This window comes from Alosa pseudoharengus, unplaced genomic scaffold (assembly GCF_046254945.1).
Source record: "Alosa pseudoharengus isolate Yale_2024_CS ecotype anadromous, Long Island Sound unplaced genomic scaffold, YU_APseudo_1.1 YU_APseudo_1.1_scf_13, whole genome shotgun sequence".
In the NCBI taxonomy this organism is placed as follows: Eukaryota; Metazoa; Chordata; class Actinopteri; order Clupeiformes; family Clupeidae; genus Alosa; species Alosa pseudoharengus.
This window is the reverse complement of record NW_027468598.1, coordinates 3,274,287-3,301,743: the sequence shown is the minus strand read 5'-3', so window position 1 is coordinate 3,301,743 and position 27,457 is coordinate 3,274,287. Positions and strand designations below refer to the sequence as shown.

The 27,457-nt window shown below is 40.2% G+C and overlaps 1 protein-coding gene across 4 annotated transcripts in view; it reads right to left on the bottom strand.

Moving 5' to 3' along the window:
• The window catches only part of trmt9b (tRNA methyltransferase 9B), a 52,500-nt gene that overhangs the window by 13,168 nt on the left and 11,875 nt on the right, over positions 1-27,457 (bottom strand). For 2 of the 4 annotated variants that reach the window (XM_076281839.1, XM_076281838.1), the window contains exons 2-4: positions 20,376-20,447; positions 19,122-19,322; positions 18,765-18,938 (exon numbers count right to left, since the gene is read on the bottom strand). In XM_076281839.1, coding sequence (XP_076137954.1) covers positions 18,765-18,938; positions 19,122-19,275 — 328 coding nt within the window. In that variant the 5' untranslated portion in view covers positions 19,276-19,322; positions 20,376-20,447. Of the gene's footprint in view, positions 1-18,764; positions 18,939-19,121; positions 19,323-20,375; positions 20,448-22,933; positions 23,143-27,457 lie in introns of all 4 variants that reach the window. The other 2 variants (XM_076281837.1, XM_076281836.1) reach the window with 2 other exon arrangements.

The window sequence follows — 27,457 nt, the reverse complement described above, 5'->3', positions numbered from 1 at the left end:
AACTCCCAGTGACAACCACTCAGAAGAATGCTTTCGCTTTTGGCTCCCTGTTGGCTAGAAGAAGGTTAGTTCTAAAGTGGAAATCTCCTCACCCACCAAAAACATCCACTTGGCTCAGTGATTTAATGTTCTTCCTAAAATTAGAAAAAATTAAATATTTCACCAGGGGGTCAATAAAGGCATTTCATAAACTGTGGGATCCACTGATTTCATACTTTGAAACCCTCACCACTCTCCCTTAGGATCACATATTACGGCCCGGCATATGTGCGTTGTTTTCTTTTTTTTCTCTCTTAAAAATTGCATGTATTTATGTACATATTTGTCTGTATAGTTCTTAATATATGCACTGTGTGTGTACATGGGTATATGTGTGTTGTGCTCAGACATACTATCTGGAAACGAGACGTGCTATGTTATGTTTTGTTTTGTTTTCTATTTTTTATGTATTTTTATGCATACATTACTTTTCTTTAATTTCATATTAAGGCAGTGTGTATGGGTGGGTGGGTGGGGTGGGATTGGGTTCCTTATTTGGAAAAAACAAAAACAAAAAAGAAGGATGTGTCACAATGTACACCCTGTATTACGAAACTTGCCTTCAATAAAAATGTACTTAAAAAAAAAAATCTTTCTAATCATGTTCTGCCATCTTTTTTTATTTTTGCTTAATTTCAAATTTCTTTTTTATGCCTTGAATGAGACAGGAAAGTGGGAGAGAGAGTCGGTGTGGGAAAGAACCACGGGGCGGGAATCGAACCCGGGGCGCCGGCGTACGGTGCTGGGGCCATTCATTTCAAATTTCTACCAACAATTTAAATGAAAAAGCTGAAAATTAACACAATAGAAAAACATGAATGCAACGTGTTTGCAACTCAGGCCACCCATGACTCCCACACGGACATTGATTCATATGCTTCCTCCATTCTGGACTGTATAAACTCCAACATCAACAGTGTCACCACCCTTAAACAGATTACCACTTTCCTTAATCAGAAGCCATGGTTGAACAGTGAGGTCAGACTCCTGCTGAAAGTACAAGACATTGCATTCAGATCAGGTGAGGCTCAGGTCTGTAGCTCATTCAGGGCTAACCTGAAAAGAGGCAGCAAAAAGGCCAAGCACAACCACTGGCTAAGGATTGAGGATCACTTCAAGAACAACTCTGACTTCCTGAACTCTGATGTGGCAAGGCATTCAGGCCATCACAGATTACAAAACTCCCCCCATTACTTTTTTTTTTTTTTAAGTATATTTTTTGGGGCTTTTTATGCCTTTAATTAGATAGGATAGTGGAGACTGACAGGAAGTGAGTGGGAGAGAGAGTCGGGGTGGGATCCGGAAAGGACCACGGGGCGGGAATCGAACCCGGGTCGCCGGCGTACGGTGCAGGTGCCCCAGCCAGTCGCGCCACTGCTGGGGCCAACTCCCCCCATTACTGACACCTCCTTGCCTGATGAGCTGAACCCCTTCTATGGGACAACAAGAAGGTGGCCATCAAGGATGTGGTCTCTGCAGATCTGTATTTCCTTCAGGAAATGCTTTTCTAGTTACTTTCAATTAGGGCTGGGCGATAAAACGATAGCGATATGTATCGCAATAGACATGTAATCGATATCAATAAAAAGTATGTTCGATAGAACATTCGATAATTAAAAGCAGCACACACCTCCCGCCTTATGTTTTCCATAAATAGGCTAAATATATCTTGCATTGTCTTGCATAGCTAGTATGTGCAACTCTACCAGAGTAGGCCTACCTCAACACAGACTCTCAATGAGTCCTTGCCCCGTGCACTCTCTCTCTCTTTCTCTCTCCCTCTCAACAGGCGCATCCCTCCTCAGCATGCACATGTAATCCAAACATTAACAATCGTGCAACGACTGGCTAAATTGCTATTAAATCCGGTTAGCATCATTAGCACGTTGCACAAATTTGTTCAAAATTGTTGCATTCAAATTGATAAGTTCTAATCATCAATCCCGATGCAAATGGAAAAGTATTTTCCAAGACTCAAACGGGCCTGTCCCAAGGAGAAAAAGTATTCATTTGAAACTTAAACATACGTGGGGAAACTGAACAGTCTAACCAGTGGACTATGATAAACTAGCAAATTAAGCTACTTTGTTTACAATATTTCCAGGCTTCAACCAGTGCTAGCCTACTTTTCATTCAGACTTATGTGCACATTTATTTATTTGAGTGTTTTTCATAATTGTGTTGGTATTTCTTTTCCCTGTTTGTTTTGATTGATAACTTAGGTGATTAAAATCAGAGGAAGGTTAAGTTTAAAATAAAAATGTTTAAATTTAACTTTTTTTCCATTCGGGTCCTTATCTGAAAATATATTTTAAAGAAATTCAATAATTATCGATATCGACTGATATATACACATACATACACTGTAAAATAATTGGATTGGAGCAGGAATCATTTATCAGCATGTACAGTACAACAGACGGGCTACACTAAATGGAACACAAATAGCCTTGGACATCACACACTCACTACATAGCCATTACTGGGCCCTATTTTGACGATCAGAAACGGATGGTCAGAGGGGCAAAGTTTATATGGCATGATTTTGTGATTAAACACTGGGCATACAGTGGGTCCCAGTTAAAAATTGACACTTCATTCACAATCAAGGTGATTCACGCAGCTGGGTGAAATGTAAGTACAACTGCAGCCGCTTGATGGCAGCATAGTCCGCTGTGGCGTTCCACGGTCGAACCAGACGGCGCATTCGACAGCAAGGGCTGTGATTGGCCGAGTTTTCAGTGCGTTTCTCTGTGTTTTTAGCAGCCCCTGCAACATGCTAGTCCACTGTAGCCTAAGCTTTGTACATAATGTTAAACATAGTTTTGGATTCAGTGGCAAGACTTCTTGATTGTACAGTGCCTGTCTCTCAGTAATATTTTTAAATGAGAGCTTCGTCAGCTGGCAGTAGGCTACTTTGTCGGTAGTCATGAGAAGTTCGCTTGCTAACAGAACATAAATATGCTGCCCAGAAACCTTGTGAATAGTTCTGATTTTTTTTACTATACTAACAAGGTTGAAATATAGATTTTGCCTACAGCATCTCCTTAACAGTAATGGTAACAAAATGACAGCATTCATATGACAAAGGAAAACGAATTCGGTCACTCAAGACTGTGCCACAGCAACCAGTGTAGGCTACAGTCCTACCCAATAGGCCTACTCGAAGCAGATATCGTTGTCTGACGGTCGAGTGGGTTAATGCACGTATTTCCAGAGCAGGTCTGCAACTTTCAGGCAGTTCTGAGTTCGAATCTAGGCAGGAGTAGAGCCATTTAAAGGCCTAGGCCTATTTTTTGCAAGGTGTTGCTCCTGGCAATACTTGTTTATAAGACGTTTGGTGATTAATTGATAGCTGTTTTTGGGACACGTTAAACGTTCTTTATAATGAGCGCATACAGGGAGTAAAACGACTGTTATGCGCTGTTACAACTGTAGGCTACAATGATTGCAATACAAAAATATGCGCGTGTTAGTTTAGTTAGTTTTGTGATGTTTTGCACTTTTGCCTCATGTGTTTTCAGGTTTGAGGGCTTTTTTGGCAAGATTGACCTTGGTTAGACTCTGCATATGTTATTTCTCCGTATGGAAAATAAAGTAAATTTTCGACACACGTCTGTTATTAGTTCAATAACAAGTGTTGCTTGTTAAAACATGTGACTAGTGAAACTCAAATGATTTTAGAAATATTTAGCCAAAGCCAAAAAGTGTTAGAGAGAAGGAGAGACGCCGGTGCAGCTCAGATGTCTTCTTAATTTTCTTTATTCTTTAGTAAAAGGTGCAGAACATTATTAAACTTTGACTAACGTTTCGATGTTCGTTAGTCAAAAACATCGACACATCGAAACGTTAGTCAAAGTTTAATAATGTTCTGCACCTTTTACTAAAGAATAAAGAAAATTAAGAAGACATCTGAGCTGCACCGCGTCTCTCCTTCTCTCTAAAACAGGGGTGTCAAACACACGGCCCGCGGGCCATGTACGGCACGATGATTTTGAACGGCCCGCACGTCAGTCCCTCAACAACGAGAGAAAACTTCCCTTGTGTGTGTGTAATGTGCATCACACCAAATTGGCTCACCATACCTTCCCAACTATGCACAGTATCCCATTAGCTGCATGCCATCAGGCTATTTACAATTTTCTATCGCGTAAAGTTAGTGAACACGTTATCAAAATTAACGCGAACACATTTTGTTTGAGCAGGAGACAGAATACGCACGCAGGCACAACTAGGCTACTTGTTGTTTTCTTTTACTCGGCTATCAATATATGGTTATCAGCATACAATGTTGGGCTAATTCACTAGTTATGGATATCACAAGTTTAAACAACGAAAACAGAAAGGATGGAGGCAGCAAAGCTAGATGAGTTATTCCAGATGGGCAAGAACAAGGTAGGCAATTGGTGTGCTTGTCAGAATGTTAGATTACAGCTGTTTAAAGCCAGACGTCAAGGTACGCTAGAACAAAACTAAAGGTAACTTTAGCTATAGGCAGGGCTCTCAAGTTTTGAAGTTTGCAAGGAGTGAGACTTTGATTCTCAGGGGGGAGGGGGCGTGGCATTGACACAGTGCCACGCCCCCTCCCCCCTGATTGAAGTACATGAAAGTCCTACGTCTGCTTGAACTACTCGTGGCGCCACGCCCCCTCCCCCCGATCAACAGAGACCCACCCTCCCCATGTCCCATAGACCCAGCTTCATGAGAGAGCACAAATTCCATTATTTCAAACACACTGTTTTATTTATTCTAGAACCCTATAGTAAATAATAATAAATAATAATAACATAAATTATAATAATAATTTCACCCAAATGGGCCCTTTGAACAGCAGTGGCTCATTCTGCTCTATAAACAAACAGAAAACAACCTAATGAGAAAAAGCACATTTAGCCCCAAAATGGTCTCTTGAACAGTGGTCGTTCTGTCCGTGTGTGTGTGTTTATGAGTGATGTTGTGTGTTGTAAGTGTTTGTGGCAGATTTTGATGCCTTGATGACTGATACTGGGGGCTCCCATTTAAAGCACTGTGGTTCAATGTCAGCCATTTTCACAGTCATGAGGCCATCCTTAAAAATATTCTTGTTTGCAGTAACAGCCAAAAAAATAAAAAAAATGGGTCGGTAGGTAGGTCAATGGGTAGGTTTTGGTCATGGTGATTACGTAGGTATGAATTTAAACAAATGTGCATATTGTGACTGACTGGGTCCTCAACCCGTGCCTTCAGGCGCATCAGGTTATGCAGGTTATGTAGACCAGCCTTTCTCAAACTTCTTTGACCTGAGGCCCAGTCATGGCAGACTTTGGGGTCATAGGGCTCATCTACACGTACCCAACCCCACTCCCTCCCAATCAAATTGTCATTATCATTATCATAATCATTATTATGCCTATATTGTTATACATGCACTTTCACTTAAATGTTTTGTGCCATGCACATCAGAGGACTGCTTTTCTAATGTAAGATATAATTAGTTTCATTGCTTTTGCATGGTTGCATGATGCTTGCATAAGAAAATAAATACTTCTCAAAACAGCAAGAATTATATGGGTGCTATTGTTTTGGGATGTTTCCCTCATGCAAGCATCATACATTGGTAGGAAATGGAGAAAAAAATACATGTTTTTTAATGAAGTTTAATTTGAATGCCTGAATGTAAGGATTCAGGAAACACAATACCAGCTTTTTTGGCGAGCAGATAGGCGTAAATCACTGATCTGTTGATCTTTAACAGAGAAGGCTAGCTTTTGGCCAAGTTATATTCAAATTTGACTATACAATACTCAGTGCTATACAGTGTATTATACAGTCTCTGCTCTGTTTCTATGGAAGTTCCAAAAATCAACGTTGTTCTATTAAGTGCCGTTAAACAATGAAGTACCATTCAACAGGTTGAAGCGGAGCTTTGATACCAACATTATCGATTAGTTTCAGTTTCTCTCGCGCAGACGCCTGCATTGAATGAACGCTCATAGCCTACCACCACTTTATTGTATGGCTCCATGTTTAATGACATCGATAGCAGAAACGTTTGTTTTCTTTTTTTGTCTTTGTATCTTGATTAACTGCGCAGCAAATTATCAGACGAAGCACCGGGCCTAATTTCACGACTCCGCGGACCAGCAGTCTCCACGTTGCGGACCCACATCAAAACAAAACTATTTCCTGATTGGTTGAGAAATCCTATTTTCTGATTGGCCGATAGGTTAGTAACTGAACAGCAGCTCTGAACTGAATGAGCGCACAGACAGCAATGTTGTGTGACACGTTTGTAAAATATAGCCCTTAGAAATTTCTGTGCGGGCAAGTTAATAATTTTTCGGAGTGAGAAATGCCATGTGTGGCGTGTGAAGTCATTGAAATGCGTGTGTATCATGCTCAATGCGTGAGACTTGAGAGGTCTGGCTATAGGGCTGTATCAATTTGTCCAAATGAATAGGTCATCGTAGACGTTGTTGTTGTATTATTGCATGTGGATATTGTTATGCTATGTAGGCTTTTGCAATGCACGGACCTAAAACCGGGAAACGGACAAATATTGTACACGCGTGAATTTGTTTTTGCGGGGGTGGGGGTGGGTGGGTGTACGTATCATAGCGCTCTCTCTCTCTCTCTCTCTCTCTCTCTCACACACTCACACACACACACAGACACACACACACAGTACCTTTCTTAGCCACAGTTAATTTTAGTGGTGATATGTTTTAGTGGACATTGTTATGCACATTATTGACTGCAGTTTATTCTCATCAATGTCAGTCCATGAATGCATATTGATCAGTTGTTAACTAATACTGTAGGCCTAGAAGTTGCATTTGAAAATGTTACTGTTGTAGGCTTTTTGTTTTTTTATTTCAGCCACACTGTTTTAAAGTGGTTAGGACCATTATTTCACACCAATTTTGAATAAGCCATACTGCAATACCGATTTCATGGTTGCACCATGCACATGTTCGCCGATTATGTGGCCCTCAGTAACCTATAAATTCAATGATGTGGCCCTCTATGAAAATGAGTTTGACACCCCTGCTCTAAAATATCTGTCCTGGCCTGGTTGCACCGGATTGTGGCCAAACGACAGAAGCGCGGAGAACCCTCCTTTGTCTACCAAAAAGTGTTACTTTGTGCCCCGCGCTCCCCCACTGCTTGTGAAAGAAGGGGGTGGGGGAGGGGGGCTTAACGTGAAAAAGTTGAATGTCCCAAAACGACAACAAGTCATAATGGTAGGCTACAGGAAGTGGGGGGGAGGGTATGGGATGACCAGAGCCGTCTTCGCTGTGCTATTTAGAAAGCATCTTCTATTGTCTTTCCAGGCGCACACAGCTCGTTATAGCCTATCGAGTGCCTTAACAGATAGGCTCTGCTCTTGGGTTTGGCCTCACAGCGAACTCAACCCTCTTGTTGCTTGCAGTTAATTTCTGATTAATTGTGTCTTTTGATGTCTTTTGCAACATCTAGCTGCTTGTTAGGCTAGGCTACTGTCAATGTCCTGTACAGGTAAATGTTCAACGCAAAAAAACACTGCCAGGCCATCCTTAAAAATATTTTCGTTTGCCGTAACCCGACCGACCCTGTCAATTTAGAACCGAACCAAATATTTTTTTTTCCCCTTTTAGTCCGACAGACTTGCCGGTTGTAAACTTGCGTTAAGACCGACCGATTTTTTATTTACTCTAAACAACCAATACAAATAAAATACTATTTATTTTAGTAGGCCTAAGTATTGTGAATATAAATTGCCTACATACAAACGTAGGCTCTCTTAAAATAAAACCCTGTGGCGTCATCTCTAGACCATTGGTTTACGCATGTCACACTATGGCCTATACGCTTCGTTTCATTCACACAAACATCTCGACTCAACGCTTATTACTTGGCACGAAGCTCTGGAAGAACTGTGCCCAGATCTTTTCCCATTCTTTCTCCCTTCTAGTCTAACGGTGACCGTGTTGAAGAATTGAAATTGGTTGTGGTCTATTCAGCATTTCTCAAAATAAGGGCTTAACCCAGATTCGAACTCTTGGACAGGGGACTGATAACTGCTGCGTAACAGCGGCTGTCATCAGCCGGCCTTAACGCACTGCGCCACAGAATTGACGGCGTGGATGAATAAACTTGACTAAAACCGTGCATAACTGGAGGTACACCTGTTATCTGAGCAGTCTATGTCCTCATTTTGCGAATGCGAGGACGATATGAGTCTGTTGCATAGATGTCCGAGTCACGCATAATGTTTGAAAACCACTGGCTCGTAATCACAATAATTTAACACACGACAGTTGGATACTTCATCATGTTCCCATGCCTACATTTTGGTGAGTAGCATAGAGATTGTTAAAACAATAAAGTATGGCTCTCCGTTTGGGACATCGAAAACGTATATTTTTAATCGGAGATGCTGACTTGCAAAGGCCTCGGGATAACACTTTATCTCCACTATCATCAGTCAATGCCTCCTTGATCAAAGTGGATCCCAAGCTTCAGCTCCCCACGTCTGTGACAGGCAGACGTGACACCGCTAAATTCTCAGCTTGTTTATACCCCACACTGAACGCGTAAGACCGCTAGGCCCATCAACCTAGCCTACTCTCTGGGAAGTCAAGCAATAGAGCTGCACAGTCCCGCCCACAGCCAAAACGCGGTTAGGTGCCGGATGTAAGCTTCCCATTCATTTGTCCCATTGACGTTTGGAAAAATCCGTATCTAAAGAGTTTTACAGCATGTCTTAGGCTAACCAGCTACGGCATAACTCATAAGCATACAACATATCATTTCGAGTGAAAAAACGAAGAGAAAATCCAAAAAAAGTTTGGATACAAGGTACAAGACTGTGTACATATTTTCATTTCCGAGCGAAGGAACTACTCATCCCATAAACCACCGGGCCTCACTGAAAAATATATAAGCAGCACGAACCAGCGCGAAATATTTCATTTCCAACCGGCGACAGCAGCGAACCCTTTCCTCCTAACAGTGATATTTATATAGTGATTGTGCAGTTAATAGCAGTTATTTCAGGAGTAATCGTGTAAATAATAGTGTTTTGATATTGAATTTTATATTTATCATCGTGTATTTTATATCGTGTGTGTGAAAGCGGTTAACGTTAACGGCAGTGCTTCATAATGTTACCTGACTCATCCTATGCTGTCATCACTGCTCAGTCGGGCTGATGCATGGTCTGCTCTTGGACCACCATATTCAGTTTATTAATTTGCCGTGAATTATTACACAAAATGTTCATTAAATGCACGAAGTATTCCTAGGTTAATGATTAATATGAATCATACAGTATGAAGGCTACAGTAGCCTAGCTAATGTTAACTAGCACTGCTAGCAGCATTAACATTACAACCTCCCTGCTTAGCTAACTCACCACAACTTTGTAGGTCTTGTCCCTCATGCTGCTGACCCTTACAAAACCCACAAACTGACTCTCGGACACACAACAGTCAATAATGTGACCCGATTTAAAGTGGCTTTCACCCCTTTGGACACTCACTAAAACATAATATTCATACCTGTGTTGCAGCATGTAGGCTAATGTTAGCTGCATTATGTAATGACATACAATGTCGGAAATGCTAAAGGTTAGCCTGTCGGCTAGTGCTAGCCTACCTGAAAAGTTTGACTGTTTAAACTAACATTTACAGTGGTCTATTTGATAGTGTATTGGCCCTGACTAAGTTCGTGTGATGTATAAACCCCAATCCTTGTTGATACAAGTACCAATATTCGTCAAGAAAGTTTTTAATCACATTAAGATTTTCGCCATAGGCAGTAAAAAACTCCTCCATCTTTGTCAATATTTTTCCGCTGAGAAAGTTTCAAACTATGACCATAACGGCCTTTCCACCAATCAGAGGCATCACTGTGGGATTGTGGGATTGTTCAGGATTGTGGGTAATGAAGTACTTATCCAAGAGATCGCGAATAAAAGGCATTTATCTCAAAACAAGGTTAGTGCCCCACGAACTCTTGGTGTCTATAGGAGCATATACAATCGCTTAGTACAACCGTAGCTGGTTTTAAGTCTACCACGTGCAGTTAAGTTTTTATGGCTTACACCGCAATTGTCAATGGAGAAATTGCATTGACTTTTTACATCCGGCATCGGCTGTGGGCGGGACTGTGCAGCTCTATATAACCAGGGTGCGATTTGTAGGGGGGGATGGTGAGGATTTCCCCCCCTCTGGTTTTCCTATCCCTACCTCTGCTAAATTATTTTTATCCCCGGTGGGGACAACATTTATCCCCCTCTGCCCCTCATATTGATTAATGCTACTTCATATAAGTAAAGCGCTGCAATGTGAGAACAGTCTAGTAGGCTAGCCTACATAATAATCTGACATCAGAAACGCACCGTCACCGTCAGCACTCATGCTGCTGACACAGTGGCTGCGTGATAACTTCATTTGGCCTTGATCGAGTGTGTAATCCATCATAAATGGCTAGTTTCAATGCAAAAGTTAGCTGGACAAATTAAATAAAACGAGAATGATTCAGTGAAGCATAATAATGTTTTAGAACCTTCAAAATTAGAAAACTGATGCAACTGAGATGGAGGACAACTGCACGTAGAGTAGAACGTAGGCCTATTGTCCGAAGGAACTTACATTAAATGAGGAGATATTTGCTGAATGTCACAAAAAGTGTTACAGAAATTGCTTGGCATCGCTTATTCAATGGCTCTCTACCGAAAAACACCTGTAGTTTGCGGAGGACGAACGAGAAAGCACTCGTTTGATAAATCAGCCAGTAAAAAATTGTTACAGAAATTGCTTGGCATCGCTTATTCAATGGCTCTCTACCGAAACACCTGTAGTTTGCGGAGGACGAACGAGAAAGCACTCGTTTGATAAATCCGCCAGTAGGCTTGGTACAATAACTTTTAGAAATAATCTGTACTGCAAAAACGAATGTTGGTGGGTATTTAAACTATCTAGCGGGTGTTTTAACAGCTGCAAGAACTAGAAGCTTCATGGTCTTTATGTTCTGTTCCAAAATTATTTTCATAAAACTTCCAAGTTGCCCTATAATAATCTGTACTGCAAAAACGAATGTTGGTGGGTATTTAAACTATCTAGCGGGTGTTTTAACAGCTGCAAGAAATAGAAGCTTCATGGTCTATGTTCTGTTCCAAAATTATTTTCATAAAACTTCAAGTTGCCCTATAACTTTTCTCTCCAAACTCTTCACTGCACTGTAGGCAATTAACTGACAGTATGATAGGCTATTTATTTTCTGTAGGCTACAATAAACACATTTATCTTTTCAACTTTTGCAATATTACGCACTTGGCTACTGAACGCAGGAGAGAGAATGCACGTAGCCTACGCAGCGTGTAGCGCAATGTGTAGGCTTTTTGGTTACCAACTAACACTGTTAGCCAATTCACTAACTTAAGACTTCAGTGCCATCATATAGGCTACAACGTTTTTTTACACAACAAATACAGAAAGGATGGAGGCAGCAAAAGTAGAGGAGTCATTTCAGATGGGGCAAGAACAAGGTAAATTTGTATGCTTGTCAAAACGTAGTCCTACCCTGCATTAGAGGAGCTGATCATCATACCAAGCACACTCGCTGTTTAAAGTCATACACCACGGTAAACTAAAACTAAAATGTTACAAAGGTGGCAAAAATAATATAGGGTATTATTAGCCATGACATTACTAGGCTATGAATCGTCCGTTAATTTTTTTTTTTTTGGGGTGGGGGGGGGGGTTTACAAACTTATTCAAAATCATCCCCCCCTCTGGTTTTTACACAAATCGCACCCTGAATATAACCATACAAATGTTTCAAAATGAGTAATTTCAGCTTTGTCTGAACTGGCCATTGTAGGCTAGCCTACGTATAAAAATAAACAAGTAGGCCTAGGCCTATTCTCTATCCAATGATATCGGCAAATGTTTGTTTTCCAAAGTAAGAATTTCACTTCACCATGCACCTTCGACAATGAATAGCTCATTACACTTATGTTACTGTTGAACGTAGGCCTAACTGGTATCATTACAAACATTATTCTGTGTCCTAAAAACTGGCATTTTATGGCATTGTGTCATGTAAGGTTGCAAAATCTAGAGAAATGTGTGAGGTGGTCAGCGGGGGACAATTGAGACACACATTAGATTGTGTTATTACTTGAACATTCCACACTATCCACAGCTGTGGTATCGGGGGCAGGAGGATTACTGTTAGCGCAGGCTTTATATAAAATTCTTCAACAGAAGGCCTGCCTCGAATGCAGGCTTGCCCAAAATAAATGCCTGTGGTCTGCGCAGCCTACACTAAGTAGGTTAAATAACAGACCCGCCACAATGTGCGGTATGATGATTTTTTACGAGCAAGATGTTTTTGGTGCCCTGCATGTTCTTAAATAACAATGATCATCAGTAGGCTAATATTCGACCATTATTTTGTGTAAATGGGCTATGCATTGGGTTAGACACCAGGGACCATATTCACAAAGCCTTTTATCTTACCACTAGGAGTAGGCTACTCCTAAATAGCAAAAAAAGATTTTAGCTATAGGCGTTTCTCTTATTAAGTTGTTCACAAAGCCTTTCAGACCTACTCTTAGTAAGGGAAAATGACAACTCCTGAACAGATTCTGGAGCTGAGCGCTCTAGAATCTTTGACTAAGAGTGAGTGAGTCTTCGTTGCTATGGATGACGTTATTACTCATGCACTAGCTTGACTGAAGTGACCACCTTGATTGGCTGATGATTGTAACGCGGGAATGATTCCAAACACCTCCCTTACGATGATGAGTGACAGGTGACAGGTCTGAGAATGCGTGCGCTACCCAAGGACGGAAGATGATGAATAACTGAATAAAAAAGCCTAGCCTAAATGAATCAAGAGTAAGGCAAAACAAATAGCCTAGTAGCCTAATGAAACATACGGATTGATGTAGTATCTTTGTAATATTATTAAATTAATCTGTTACTATGCCTACGTTTGCAAAAGAGAACATTTTAATTTGATTCACAATAATGTTGACAATGAGTAGCCTAGTTTTGGTTGTTGTTGGTGGCGTTATTGCATGTTAGTTATGCCTACAATGCAAAATTGCTTCCTCACGATTGGAAGCTCCTGTAGCCGCATAGGATTTCAGGCGAAATGCCACAAAACCGGTTTGTGAATAGGTCTGTGAGTTAGGAGTCCTCTCGACTTCTTTTAAGCTGTCACAGCTGGTGGGAAGGTGTGATTTGTTGGGGGAAGGTGTGATTTGCAGGGCCGGATTAACTGGGCACAAATGTCTGATGGCCCCCCTGCCCCCCAGTCAACGTGAATCGGTCAGTTAACCTGTTGAGGAGTGAATTATTTTCCTGTTTCCTTCTAGAATTCTACGCAAACGATCTATAGTTTCAGTGTTCTCAATACAGTCTATGGGGGAAATCTCTGAGGGTAATTGTCACATCATAATGTGGTACTCTCGGTTCGCGAACATTCTAATCACATATTTGTGACCGTACTCCTCTAGGCCTATATCGTGAAGATTTTTACTTGCCATCTAAGGCACGGGCGCATCTGTGAGGCCAAGCCTCACCAAGTAGCCCGTTTGTTTACAACTAACATTACATTTAATTAAACTGCTTATAGGCTATTCCGAAATAGTTTTCAACATTTTGAATATTAGTGTCGGGTGAATTAGGAAATGTTCTCATAGCCTTATGGCTGAAAGCTGCTTGGGATCCCCCCCTGTCAAGCAATATAACCATACAAACGCACGCACTCATTGTTTCAAAAGGAGTAGCCTAATTTCGGCTTTGTCAGAACTGAGCTGTGGACGACACGGCACGGCATGCCCAATTGAAAATAAATGAACGCAACACAACACAGACCCCGCTTCTCTCGCGTCAGTCACCTGACATGAACGAAACACAGAACCCGCTTCTCTCACGGCAGTCAGTTAGACAGTAGCCTAATAAATGCATGGGGAAAAAAACTTCCCCATGACAAAGACATCGTAAAACACTGAAAGTTAATATTCCTTTGTCAAATGTGTTATGTTCCAAGTAGCCTAGTGCGTAATTCTGCTTCATAAAGTTTAACAAATACATTTGCTTATTTCACAGAAAGGGGAAGTTAAATTACGTGAGAAACACGGAAAAAGTTGGCATGCATTGTTATGGTCCCCGTGCACAGGGATTATTTGTCATATTATTAATCACATATGATTATTTGTGCTCACGGGAAAGATTGATTTAAGAACGTTATCACAGTGTGTGGCTGTGGCGCAAAGCAGCGCGGGCGGAAGACAGCGACAATTGGCAGGGGAGGGTCATGTCTTTTTTAACAATTCTGTCGGAGGGTCATTGAACAATTTCTAGCAGGCAAGAGAAGGTCATGCAACTTTTGACTGAAGCACTCAAAATTCCTCCGGTGGCCCCTTCAATAAATAACGAACAGCCCCTAGATTGCTGCTGGGCTATATGTCTTGGTTCATGTCTAACAACTCATTGCCGTCAAACGCGTAGCCTATCTCGCGGTTGCATCCATTACAAACAAACATGCAATGTGAACGTCTGGGATTGGGAAGAGCACTAAATGCTCTACTGAATAAGCACGAAGTCAAACCTTTAAATGAAAAACACTCTTTAATAATCAAAAAAATAAACCGCTAATGAAGTAAACCATGAACAATGAAGTGACCATCAAAAATCGTTTATCGCCTGTAACTCCATGATAACAGGACGTAACAGGAAGGCATTTGGCTGAGCAACGGAGGTTAATATGATCTATATTTTGTCCAAGTGTTGTCTGTCTATCATCGTTGCACTCGGAGAAAACCAGAATGTTTAATTTGTCCTGCGTTTCTTCTACGGCTGCAAACGGGATTCACTCGCAGTTAACCAAATATTTCTTTATTAGGGCAGGGCAGGCATATTTCTGGCTATTAAATTATTTCTAAACCAGTCTGCTAAAGTCTGTAGTGAAGTCTGTGTAGGCTTTTCCAGGCTCCATTTCTTTTTACGAGACACCCTGCTCACTTGAGCCATCTACCGGTTGTTTGGGTTGTTGCAGCGTCTCACTGGAAAAATACAAATTAAAGTCGTATGATACCGCGTGATCCCACGCGCGGACCGCGAGTGAAGCTGGCCAAGTCGAAGCACTGCCCACTGTATAGGGTTGGGTATCGTTTGGGTTTTATCCGATACCGGTGCTAAATCAATACTTTTAAAACGGTGCCGGTGCCGAAACGGTGCCTGAACCGGTACTTTGTTTTTAAAATGTTTTAAATTAAAATGGTCTAAAGCATGAATTGCTTTTTTTTTATTGATAAGACAATTTTGAACATGAAATTGAACTGTTATGTTCAATTTACTATCAATATCTCATTGCTCCTACGAATAATACATTTAAATGTTAAAACAGCTTGCCATGCATGCACACACAATGGTGAGCTCTGCTTTCAAGTTTACCCAGTGTAGGCGGTTTGCCATAATGCATGTTAAAACCGCTTGCCATAAAACTGCCAGGTCATGGACAACGGCATTTGCAAGCAAGCTAATCTAACAGGGACTCTATTTTCCAGTTAATTCAGTGTGTTCCCAAATGCTTCAAGAAATTTCTTGTCTTAACCCATAACACGCAGTAGTTTTGAACATGTTAGGCTACATGTCGGTGTTGAAGTGTTTAGATTCCCAGTGCTAGCCTAGTATTTTAACAGCAACACCAGTCAGCTGAGTTTAATTAGCGATAACGTACGGAGATGGTTTCGTAGCCTCTTTGACAGCTCAGTGACATCAGGTATGTAACCTACATATTTATGTTTTTGCCAGCTAACTTTTAACATGATCTTCATATTCATTGTGATGCTATATGGCCCTCATGCACATGAAAGATTAATATCATGCCATTATGTTGTTTAACACACCGTGAAATAAAGTTTTCACCTTACAACTTTGCTGATAACATTTCAAATAAATGTCAGTTAGCGCATTAGCAAGGATATTGTGTAATGTATAGGCTAGCCTACTGTTGACGTTGTTTCATAGCCTTTTGCTTGTGTGTAGTTAGGCCCACTGCTAGATTTTGACAGGAGCTCGCATGTCGCTTTAAAGTAAGCTACTTGGGCTCACGCAAGCTGTCAAACACTGTCCACTCGCCTATGTGGTGCACCCCTCTGGTTTATACATCCAGTGTTTATCATATGTTAGCTAACTGTATCTGGATGTGTTGCTATCAGAGCAAGACGTTAGAGATGGCGCATGACATGCAGTGATGCCTCGTATACATTTTTTTTTTTAAACGCTATTTAAGCACCGAAATGAGGCACCGAAATCCACGTTGTTATTCGATGCGGTTACTACCGTTTGTGTCGGCACCGGTGCCATATTAGAACCGTGTTTCGGTGCCCAACCCTACCACTGTATAACACATATTACATATAATGGCCTTGTTACACCAAACAACTTTGACAGGATTTGGGAAAGATTCTTGGGAGGCATTAGTTAAAAGTCTTTCAAAAATCTTGACAACACAACACAATGGCTCTTTGACTATTTTTTTTGGCTTAGACTTAGATTTTTTTTTTCTTTTTGTAGTTGTTAATCACACCATTTAACCTGATTTGAGAGGGACAGGATTCAGGAATAGGCTACTAAAGACAGGCCCATCTTCTGTCTAACTCACGTCATGTTACTCCATGCAATAAACCACATGTCACTGCTTGAACATAGTTCACAATGGAGTCGACAATGGAGAAAACACTTAGCCTATTGGTTTCCAAAAGCGCATCGTCACTCGTCAAAAGCTTATTCAAATTTAGTAGGATGTGTCCAGTCCACATTGGGAGGGTTTTCGTTATCAAACGTTGAACGCATGGCGCAACAAGGTGTTCCGAGTTTTTTTCATCAGTCATGGGTGTGTTTGGGGCGTAACATCATTTAAACCAATCAGGATGACATCTGTCATTCCCTTTAACGGCGCAAAGCGCGATGTCAAATAAATGCATTGGTATTTTGACATTGAACGGCGCATTTGAAGGAGGCTGCTTGCGAGACCGTATGGAATTTCACTAAACCATGCTTTACTAAAACCTAGCATAACCTTCACGCATTTGCACTCCTCTATTATTTGAACTCATTGGCAAAGTGAAACTAACTTCACCATGATGTCAGTCAACAACAATACAGTTATATGCAGTTACTTTCACTATTGACTGACAATGGGTTACCATCGAAAACATAGGCTGGAAAAAGCAACACTTACCCTAATATTGCTCAAAAGACTGAATAAAACAGCATTTATCCTGCAGAGGAGTTTCTTATATCTCATGACAGTGTGTCTTCAGCTGTGCTCCATATGTGTCTCTCGCCTCTCCCCTAATCACTTTTAACTGTCATTACCAATTTGCAACTGATGGTGAATAACTCATTATGAGATGTACAGTATTTCGTTATATCTTTAATCTAATTATGTTTCCTATTGTAATCGTGCAATTTGTAATGTTTTGCTTGGACGTGCGCTGGTGTGCGTTCATGGATGATAGGTGCACCCGCCAATATGACCGTTGACAATGCGCTCTTAAAATAACATATAAACAACTCGCCATAGACCTCTGACCAGGTGTACAATAGCGATTTTTAGACAATGCGCTAAGCCACTCCCTAAGTTGTTAATTGCCACACCCCTGGGCGCATTGTTTAAAAATTAAACGTGCAAAATAAGGAATTAACTTTGCGCCGGGTGGAAAACGAGTTTTACGCCATGCGCCAGTGTGCAAAATACAGCCCGTAGTCTCCAAGTTTAATTTTCGCTGTTGTTGCGAGCTAATAGGCTACAATATAGGAAATACTTTTAAGTTTCCTCTGAGTAGGACCAGCTCCAGAAGTGAATGGATTTTTCTTAGCCTGTGCTACACCTTTCCACCAAGTTGTGCAAAAATTGTAGGGTACCTGTAATGTTGACAAACATGCATAGTACATGGAAGCTCTTGATAGCGCATGACACTAACATCTATAAAAACAATATATTTATTGAATTAGCATTGCTGTTTATTGTTAAACTGACAGTGCGTTGGGTCTTGTTGCTAAGAGCTGCTTACATCTCGTGACGCGTTTTCAACAGTGTTTTCTATGTGCCTTTCGCTTTAGACCAGGTGTTTCTTGGTCAGTGGCGTAATCATTTTTAGAGGGTGTAAGACAGTGATTTTCGGATCAAGCACCAGACCACATTTGTTTCGTTTGACAATTGACACACCCCTGGGTGCAATGTTTAATTAAAGTGGCGCGCAAAAAATTAATCACTGAATTAGGTGTAAGATAAGAACAAGCCGCGTTGCGCCGGGTCTAAAATAGGGCCCTAAGAGAGCTATGTCAAGTTTTGTGCCTGCATCCATTGAACTCAGGACGGTTTTATTTTTTATATAAAAAAACAATTATTTATTTATTCCTTATCCATCAGGCATTATTTATTGTTCTTTACGAATGCAAATTGGCTCAATGAGGTATGTATGTATGTCTCTACATGGTGTGTGCTTTGTTGTACTGTATGTGTGTGGAATGTTGTATGTGCATGCTGTGTGGGAATTGTATATGATGTTAGGTGTGTGTAAGCCATATTCACATCTAAGTTGTAAAGTTTTCTTGAGCCTGCTTTTTGAATACAACATGACATTTTCATGAAACATTTTTAAAAATGTGACTGATGAATGTGAATGAAGGATTTGAGTATGAGGCAGAGTGCAGCATTCTTAAAGAGAATGATACCTGCTATGGAAAGAATGGCATCAAAACAGCCATCACGGTAGGGAAGGCGCAAGCTATCGCAGAGCTGAACCTCATATCCTTGGTTCCAGGCAGATTCCACAAGTGGGCGGCATACGTCACACCCCAGCTTGAAGACATTTTCATTAATGTGGAGATACTTGCCATTACCACAGCCTAACAGGGGGAGGTAAAATGTGGGTTTTGATTACACTGTATTTCTGATGCATTTTGTTTCATTTTAATGGGCACCCCCAATCCCACCTCCTCAAACATGAAACTGGGAATGTCTTGTGCCCAACATTTTTAACAAGAAGGCTTCAGACAAAATTTGGTTGAAAAGGGAGAGAACTGACTTACCCACATCAGCCACAATACTACCTGGCTCCAGTTCCAGAAGAAACTGACGCACTCTAGGCCAGGCTTTGTAACGACTGTCATTGAAGTAAGGTGCAATCTTCTCATAAACATTGTGCACATGGTCTCTCTCAAGCTGACAGGCTGCGTCTTCCATCACGCTCTCTCCTGCCACTTTCACAAATCAGCCCTGAACAACCACATCTGTGTAGAAAAACAAGAGTGAGACAGCTACACAATAAGACAACATCACATCGATAACACTAAAAGACAATCTATGCTGATGGAACACAAAAATTTTTTTAGGTCAGACTGTCAAACACTCAAGAACAACCTTTAGGGCTTCATGCTTTATTCCTTAAAGAAGAAATCCGGCGAGTTTTCACATAGATCTCTGTTTCTCAAGGTCACTGAGTACTGTTGGTATGAAAAAAAAATGTACATGCCCATGTACATGCCCCCAGAGTGAAGCGCTGTAGCTAGATTTCTCATTTAAGGGCAACACTGTGATAGCTAGCTTGTTAACTGTTTCAGCAATATATTTGGTGACAAAGGCTATTCTTGATATACTTGCTAGGTTCCCTGCCCAGAGCACAAAATCACATAGTGAACATTCTGAGGAGTTAATTGGAATAATTGTGTTAAAATCCTTAAATCAAGTAAAAATATGTATGAATTTGCATTAAGCCACAATGTGGAATATTATTGCAAATCTAAGACTAGAATAATGTTAGAAATAAAACTATCAACACAGACATTTACATTGATAGTCTGGCGTTATAATTTATTTGCCTCGGGTGTACTGTGGAGTGGGTAAGACTGTTTTTAGTGGCAGGCTAACACATACTGATGACTTGCGAACTCTGCAACTAGAAGGAAACATGTTGATAACGGTCTCCACTGATAAATATCACACTTGCTAACTTCAAAATGAGGTCCTATGTCCAAAATTCTTTTGACATTGCTAAGTTGCCCCAAAAGGCTATGATATATGCTATTTAGTTGTAAATGCATACTCTGGCCTTACTCAATGCATGCCACTTTGGTCCCAAATGAAAATGTACACTCATTATCATCCACAAATAAACCCAAGGTTGTTGTTAGACCAGTTCCTCTTCCCAGTTTTTCAGTAAGTTTAGGTATCATGTTCAGAATTACATGAAAATTACACATTCATTTGGTTGTTACAGAATTACATCTAATCATCACCACAACCACATTGACTTTCTTCCTTTCAAATCAATGTACACAAAATACCTGTGACACACTTCACATGGCTATGTTGAACCTGATCTGCCAGCTGTGATAGCCTGGATGCTCCGTGTGAACCTGTGGGGCAAAAGGCAAATTATAGGCAGAGCCTGTCAGTCACATTAAGAGAGAGACGCAGAAAAATATGACTGCCTCCTACAGTGTCATCACAAATATGATCTGTATGCTTTCTCTCTAAATACCACCTCATACTAAACCAAGCACTACACTGAAAGGCAAACAGGAATGTACTAACAAGCTCATTCCTCCCTGCCATAGGGATACATTCTTACATTCCATATATGACAATCCCAATATTCAAGGTTAAAATGTGGGTAAACAGAACATCCCTACAAAACACACAATAACCTAGCTTGCACTTTTACTCCTTCTAGGTCATGCTCTGCTTGAATTCTCACTGAATTGCAAAAACAGACATTATGTAACAATTGTAGGAAGTACAGTCAACCAAATGATATTGACAATATGTGACAAGATCTTGACTGAATGGTCACCATCCTCCAACCACACCAATGTAAACACACATGATCAATGACATTGATGTAAAATATGAATCTATAATGACAACATCATTAATGTAACAATAATATTTGTGCAGTGAGTGACTAACTTGATCTATGAACTAAGAAAAACCGGTCCCCAAGTAATTTGCTTGATTCCGTACACGACTTAAGCATCTGATTGAACATTATTCACGCAAACCTAAACATGCAATCACACAACCATTAAACCATCCATTAATAAGGACAGGGAGGCTGAACCGACCGATGCCATTTTAGTTATAAATAGGGCTGTCAAGCGATTAAAAAATGTATCTAATTAATTACATACTCTCTGATTAATTAATGTAAAGTAATCGCATGCATCCAGTTTTGTAAGGAACGCATTGTTAAAAAAACATTTCAATTGGGCAGATTAGTGAATCAATGAAAAGCCAAACCACCATTAGACTTTAAAGCAATTAGTTTCAGCCAGGCTTGGAATTTCACCATTTTAGGGGCAAGGCCACTTGGCCTTCAGTTGGGCATATTTGGTGGGGGGCACAAAGGCCACATGTCAGGGCACCAAGGCCAAAGTTAACTATACAGTAGTATGCTTTAAAAATGATCAAAGTTGTATTCACTGCAGTAGACCTGCATCACTGTATGAAACATTACAAAAACATAAAACATGACATTATATATAACTGTAAATCATCTGATCATCTAATATTTTCAGATATCTAGGCTATATTTAACATTTATTTTATATTTGGCCTGTTATGAAATCATGTATTGAACAATTTAAGCACAGCTCAGCTTTAAGAAACTCAAATAGCCTAGATGCATGGTTAGCATTTTGTGATCATTAAGGCTACTTTCACAAACTCTTATAGTCAGCCTCTGATTTACCGATATCTAGGCGACATTTGTAATATTTATTTTGTATTTGGCCCGTTATGAAATAATGTGGAACAATTTAAACACAGTGTAAAACTTAAATCCCACATTTGGAGACATCCATGTATGTTGAAATTTACTGCAAATTCAAAACGGGATTAGTCTGGAACGGCTAACTGTGGACTGCTTTACACCTTTCTGTTCGGTAAGGTCTGCTGTTTATTCTGATATATGGTTTGTCATATGTTAAACGAAGGGTTCGTGAAGTATTCCACCGATATGAATGGGTAGGGAGATGGACGCAAAACCTTCAGTAGAATGTATGATTAAATTGAATGATATTATTTACTTTTCTCGCGAACCGTTCACCACAGCAATTACCGCCTAACATCGTTTAAAAGCTGAGAAAAAGCTCTTTCATGTGATACTTGTGATGTCTGTGTGATGAGTAGGCTACTTCGCGAGTAGTTCAACTGAGAAGAATGGGTTAATTTGGATGCACTTTCTTTCTTGCACTGTCACTTTCTCCACTGCGTAATTTGCGCTGTGAATGCTAAGATTATTTTGACAGGCCATAGGCTAAATATATATCGTATTAGTAGGACGCAAAGCAGAATATTTAAAGGGGCCACCAAGGCCACCGTGGCCTGTAAACCTTTGATTTTCAAAGGGGCGTCACGGCCAACGCAAGGGGCTACGACGGCCATGGTCGTCGTGGCCGCCGTGAAATTCCTACCCTGGTTTCAGGTATTTTTGGCAACTCTATCGCTCCACATAGAGTCGTAATATCTATATTTTACTTTGCCTATGTCAATACCCTACTACTCATGGCTTGTTCCCCTGGTATAACAACACTTTTGTTGTGGAGGTGAAAGACTAACAGGCAGAAACCATCTCCAAAAAGCTATAGACCTATCTACTGATAAGGTAGGCCTAATGTTTCACGATTCTGGCGAGATGTTTTTTTTTCAGCATGGTAAATTCCACCCATTGTTGACATGTGGAGTAAGCTTACCCTAATTCTGAGGTAATGCAGTCGATTTAAGGGAGTTCGTCAGTTAGTTAGTCAGTCATATGTAGCCTAAACAATACATTTTCAAAGTTAATGTTGACAAGGCTGGTGGCTAGTGTTATTTATGATCATCAAATTAACTCGTAGCCTACCTCCGGGTTGCTTTGCATTGAGGTGATACTTCAGACTTGAGGAAATTCCTTACTGCAGAAATAGCAGAGAACATGCTCTTTACTCTCAACAGTTCCCGCTGGGCATTTTCATGAACATAGGATACATTTTCCATTCACTGGACCAAGCAGCACTTTCTCGTCTGCCTCCTTCAGTCACTGAAGCCAGAACTGCACCTGGTAAAAGGTCACTACAAAATGTGATTCAGCGTTATTTTTTAACGTGTTATTATTTCTGTAATTAATTAATCAAAATGAACATGATATTTTGACAGCCCTAGTTATAATGTTAGCTTAAAGCAAAAACCTGCACTACTATGCCTATATTTCCTTTCCATTAAGCTGCTGTGCCTTCTGGTTTCTCCACCTACTGGTGTCCTTAAGCGTTCATTATTAAGGGTTATTAGATTGATAGTATCGATACCAACATTGGTATTGGTATCGGATCGATACTTTAATTTCAGTTCACCTCCAATAGATCTACGTCCACAATGAGTTGCTCTTGTTTCACCGAGGACTAGCCTACAGTCGTGCAAACACCATTCCTTTCACATATCTTGCATGCCCACTTTGCAATGTTTCGTTGTTCAAATGTTTGTAAATTATTAACAGTGGAAATCACAAAATCATTAGTGGTCATGGAAATGTATTCAAATTTAGCATATTGATGTTTTATTCACGTCATAAATCATGACACACTGTTCTCCCCTACATAAAAGTATAAGGTGCTTTTAGTAACAAATATCAGTATTGGTATCGATATCGGCAATACTGGCCCTATATTTAATTGGTATTGGATTGAAACCACATTTTGCAGTATTGCACACCACTATTCATTATACTCGCCATTCCCGACCTTGCACAATAGTGTGACATCAAAATGGGGTCAGCCTCGCGCAGGCAGCCCCTGCACAGGAGAATTTTTTCAGTGTTGTGTGTGGTCACGTCTGGTTGCGTTTTTCATACAGCCTAGCCCACATCTTAAATAAACTGAGTAATTTCAATAAAATGACTGTAGTCATTAAGTTTGAATAGCAAGTTCTTTTTGTTCAATTTGTTACAGATAGGTTAACAAAGTTACCAGCGAGAGTTACAACAGGAAAGAACTAGGACCCAGGGACGCAAAATATGCGTGTCGATTAGTCAAGCATAACGCGTGCCGCTAAATATTTTTAATTTTACACCTTCAGTGTTTCCCATACATTGATTAATCTGTGGCTGGGCGCCATGAGATCAAAACCGGCCATCACACGTCTATGTTGTACTATTTAAATTAAAGATAACATAAAATCCTTTAATTGAGCTGTGCTTTCCTAGCGTTCATGGGCTTCGGAAAAAAAAAATTCCCAGTGAAAACATCATCATTCCGCGTCATTCACGTCACGTAATGTGTGAGTCAGAGGTCGGAAACTGGGGCTAACAGAGTTGCCCAGTTAGGGGGTTATCATCACTTTTGTCGTCACATTGTAGTTCGTTTGTAGTCCATGTGGCCTTTCACGTCCAACAGTTTTAATGTGAACTTGGGAATTTGCCGTTTTTGTCACTTGAAAGCTGCATATCTTTCTTTCATAAGTGTCTTACACTATATTTTAAGCAAATACAGTTGTTTATTTAGGATTAGTGAGTGTATGTTTTAACCTTTGTTGTGGCATCCGTGTTTGTCACACATTCCGACAGCAAAGCACATGAACACTTGCTGTGGGAGAAACAAAGTAGCCACGGGGGCGGTCCTTGTAATTCCGAAGTGCCATGAATGCACCATTTTCACACACGCAGCCTTTTCTTGCCCCGTCCGCTCTCTCTCGTAACAAGCCCGCTGCCCCTCCTCTGTGTGCATTTAACAAAATATTCACGATTACGTTACTCATGCAGGGCTCATTTTATTGACTCTGACACTGAATGTTTGCAAAATCCCGATGTAAATGGAAAAGTGTTTTCCAAGACTTAAAAGTGCTTGTCCCAAGGAGAAGTACGAACCGTTATTTGAACTAACTACGTTATGAATTGCATCCACACATCAGCAGGATTTTAACTGTGTTACAGTAAGTGTTACAATTGCAAGGGTTCCCTCACCGCCTCACGAGCGTCTTAAAGTGACAGGCACTCAATTAGCCCTATACACTACTGAACTTTATCAGTGTAAAGTAAATTATAAAATACACGATGCTAAATATAAAATTCAATATCAAAACACTATTATTTACACGATTACTCATGAAATAACTGCTATTAACTGCACATTCACTATATAAAAAATCACTGTTTGGAGGAAAGGGTTCGCGTGCTGTCGCCGGTTGGAAATTGCAAAATAAAATCGCGCCGATTTTGCCTATATTATTCAGTGAGGCGCGGTGGTTTATGGAATGAGTAGTTCCTTCGCTCGGAAATGAAAATATGTACAGTCTTGTACCTTTGACTTTTTTTGGATTTTCTCTTCGTTTTTTCACTCGAAATGATATGTTGTATGCTTATGAGTTATGCCGTAGCTGGTTAGCCTAAGACATGCTGTAAAACTCACGGATTTTTCCAAACGTCAATGGGACAAATGAATGGGAATCTTACATCCGGCACCTAACCGCATTTTGGCTGTGGGCGGGACTGTGCAGCTATATAGACCTCAACAGTCCTGCCCCTCCTCCGAGAGAGCTTAGTTTCCATAAGTAAGTTTCCCCATTAATTTCTCCAATCGACGTCTGGAAAAATCCGTATATAAAGACTTTTACACCATGCCTTAGGCTAACCAGCTACGACGTGACACATAATCATACAATATATCATTTCGAGTAAAAAAACTAACAGAAAATCCAAAAAAGGTACAAAGCTGTGTATATTTGAAATTCCAAGTGAAGGAACTACTATCCCATGAGTCTTTTCAAACTTACACATTTCGAACATTTGCAGCCTAACGATAGTTTAACATGGTTCTATTTTGATGTTAACAAGAAGATGACCATTTCCTACCGTTTCCAATGAGTAAATTCAACTTTCAAGATGAGAAAACAGTTTTTATCGGACGGCCACACATCGGTTCTGACACCCTTGGTATCCATTTTGAGTAATGAGATGACAGGCACGAGAACAGTGGCATAAACATTTCCATGGCAAAGGCGATCTCTACCAATCAAAGGCTCTGCTTTTACCAGCTTTTACATGTTAGGATGTTGGGTAGTGTGGTACTTTTCCGTTAAATCGCAAATAAACTAGGTTGATGCCCCAATAACTTTTGGCATTAATATGAGCATGTACAATTTCTTGGTCATGTCGTAGCTGGTTTTAAGTCTACCATGAACGGGACTATAAATAGTTACGGCACTCCTGTGATGTCACACTGTCGCGCGACAGGTCAGGAATGGCGAGTATGATCAAAGATTATACATAGGCAGAGCAAGACACTTCATAGTGTTCTATAGTTAGGAAAGCTGTTGTTGGCTAGTTGCTAGCTGTCTGACAGGTGGAACGTCATCAATACGTCATTTGTTTTTTGTCCCCATCTTTAATAATGCCTTTCTTTTTTGACAAGGAAGATCGTATATTCAAAACAAAATAGCCACGCACAACATAAGAGTCATAAACAGACCGACATATAAATTCAAATAACATATGATCCAGCGTACTGAGGGAAATCTAACGTTGAATCAAAATGTGAAAAAATATATAAATATATAAATTATAATGTTACCATTTTGCTGGGTTATTATGGTCAGATGGGGCAGAAAATTCCCCACCTCCAAAGTGGGGAATGACAGAAAAAGTTTGAGAACCACTGGTATAATGAACGCTTTAGACTAGCCTACAGCAGCAGGAGTTGTCAGACATTCACAAACAAGTTTTAGATGGATTTGAAGTTGCTTTTCATATACGCCACGAGCATTAGGCTACATTACAGCCACTTGGACAAAAGACATGTAGAAAATACATATTTTTGCAAATTAGCAACCATTTAAGCCCAAATTTTTCAAGCCCAATTTTTCAGACATGCAAATATGCAAATCATGTGTTATCAGCAACCCTTTGAAATAATCAAGAATTATTTTTTTTTGAAAATGTATAAAAGTAGATGAAAAAGTGTGTTTTATTACCGGTCATGAAATAATGTGTATACTCAATTTAAGGTTGCTCAAATAGTTTTTTGTTAAAATTAGGGTATTCTGACAGGACTTTCCAAACTGATATGAACACTGAGACCAATGGCAATAATAAATATCAAAATATGTTAACATTGTTTATTTACCAGGAGTTTTGGCTCATTAAAATATAACCCTGAGTGTGTATGTCTGTGCGTGCGAGTGTGTAGATGTATGTGTGTGTGTAGCTGTGAGAGTTAGTGTACAGTATATGGTGTGTCTGTATGTGTATCTGCATGGGGTGTGAGAGTTAGTGTGTTAGTAGCATATTCTGTGTGTGTGTGTGTGTGTGTGTGTGTGTATATATGTGTGGGTGTATATATATATATATATGTGTGTGTGTGTATATGTGTGCGTGTGTGTATGTGTGTATCTGCAGGTG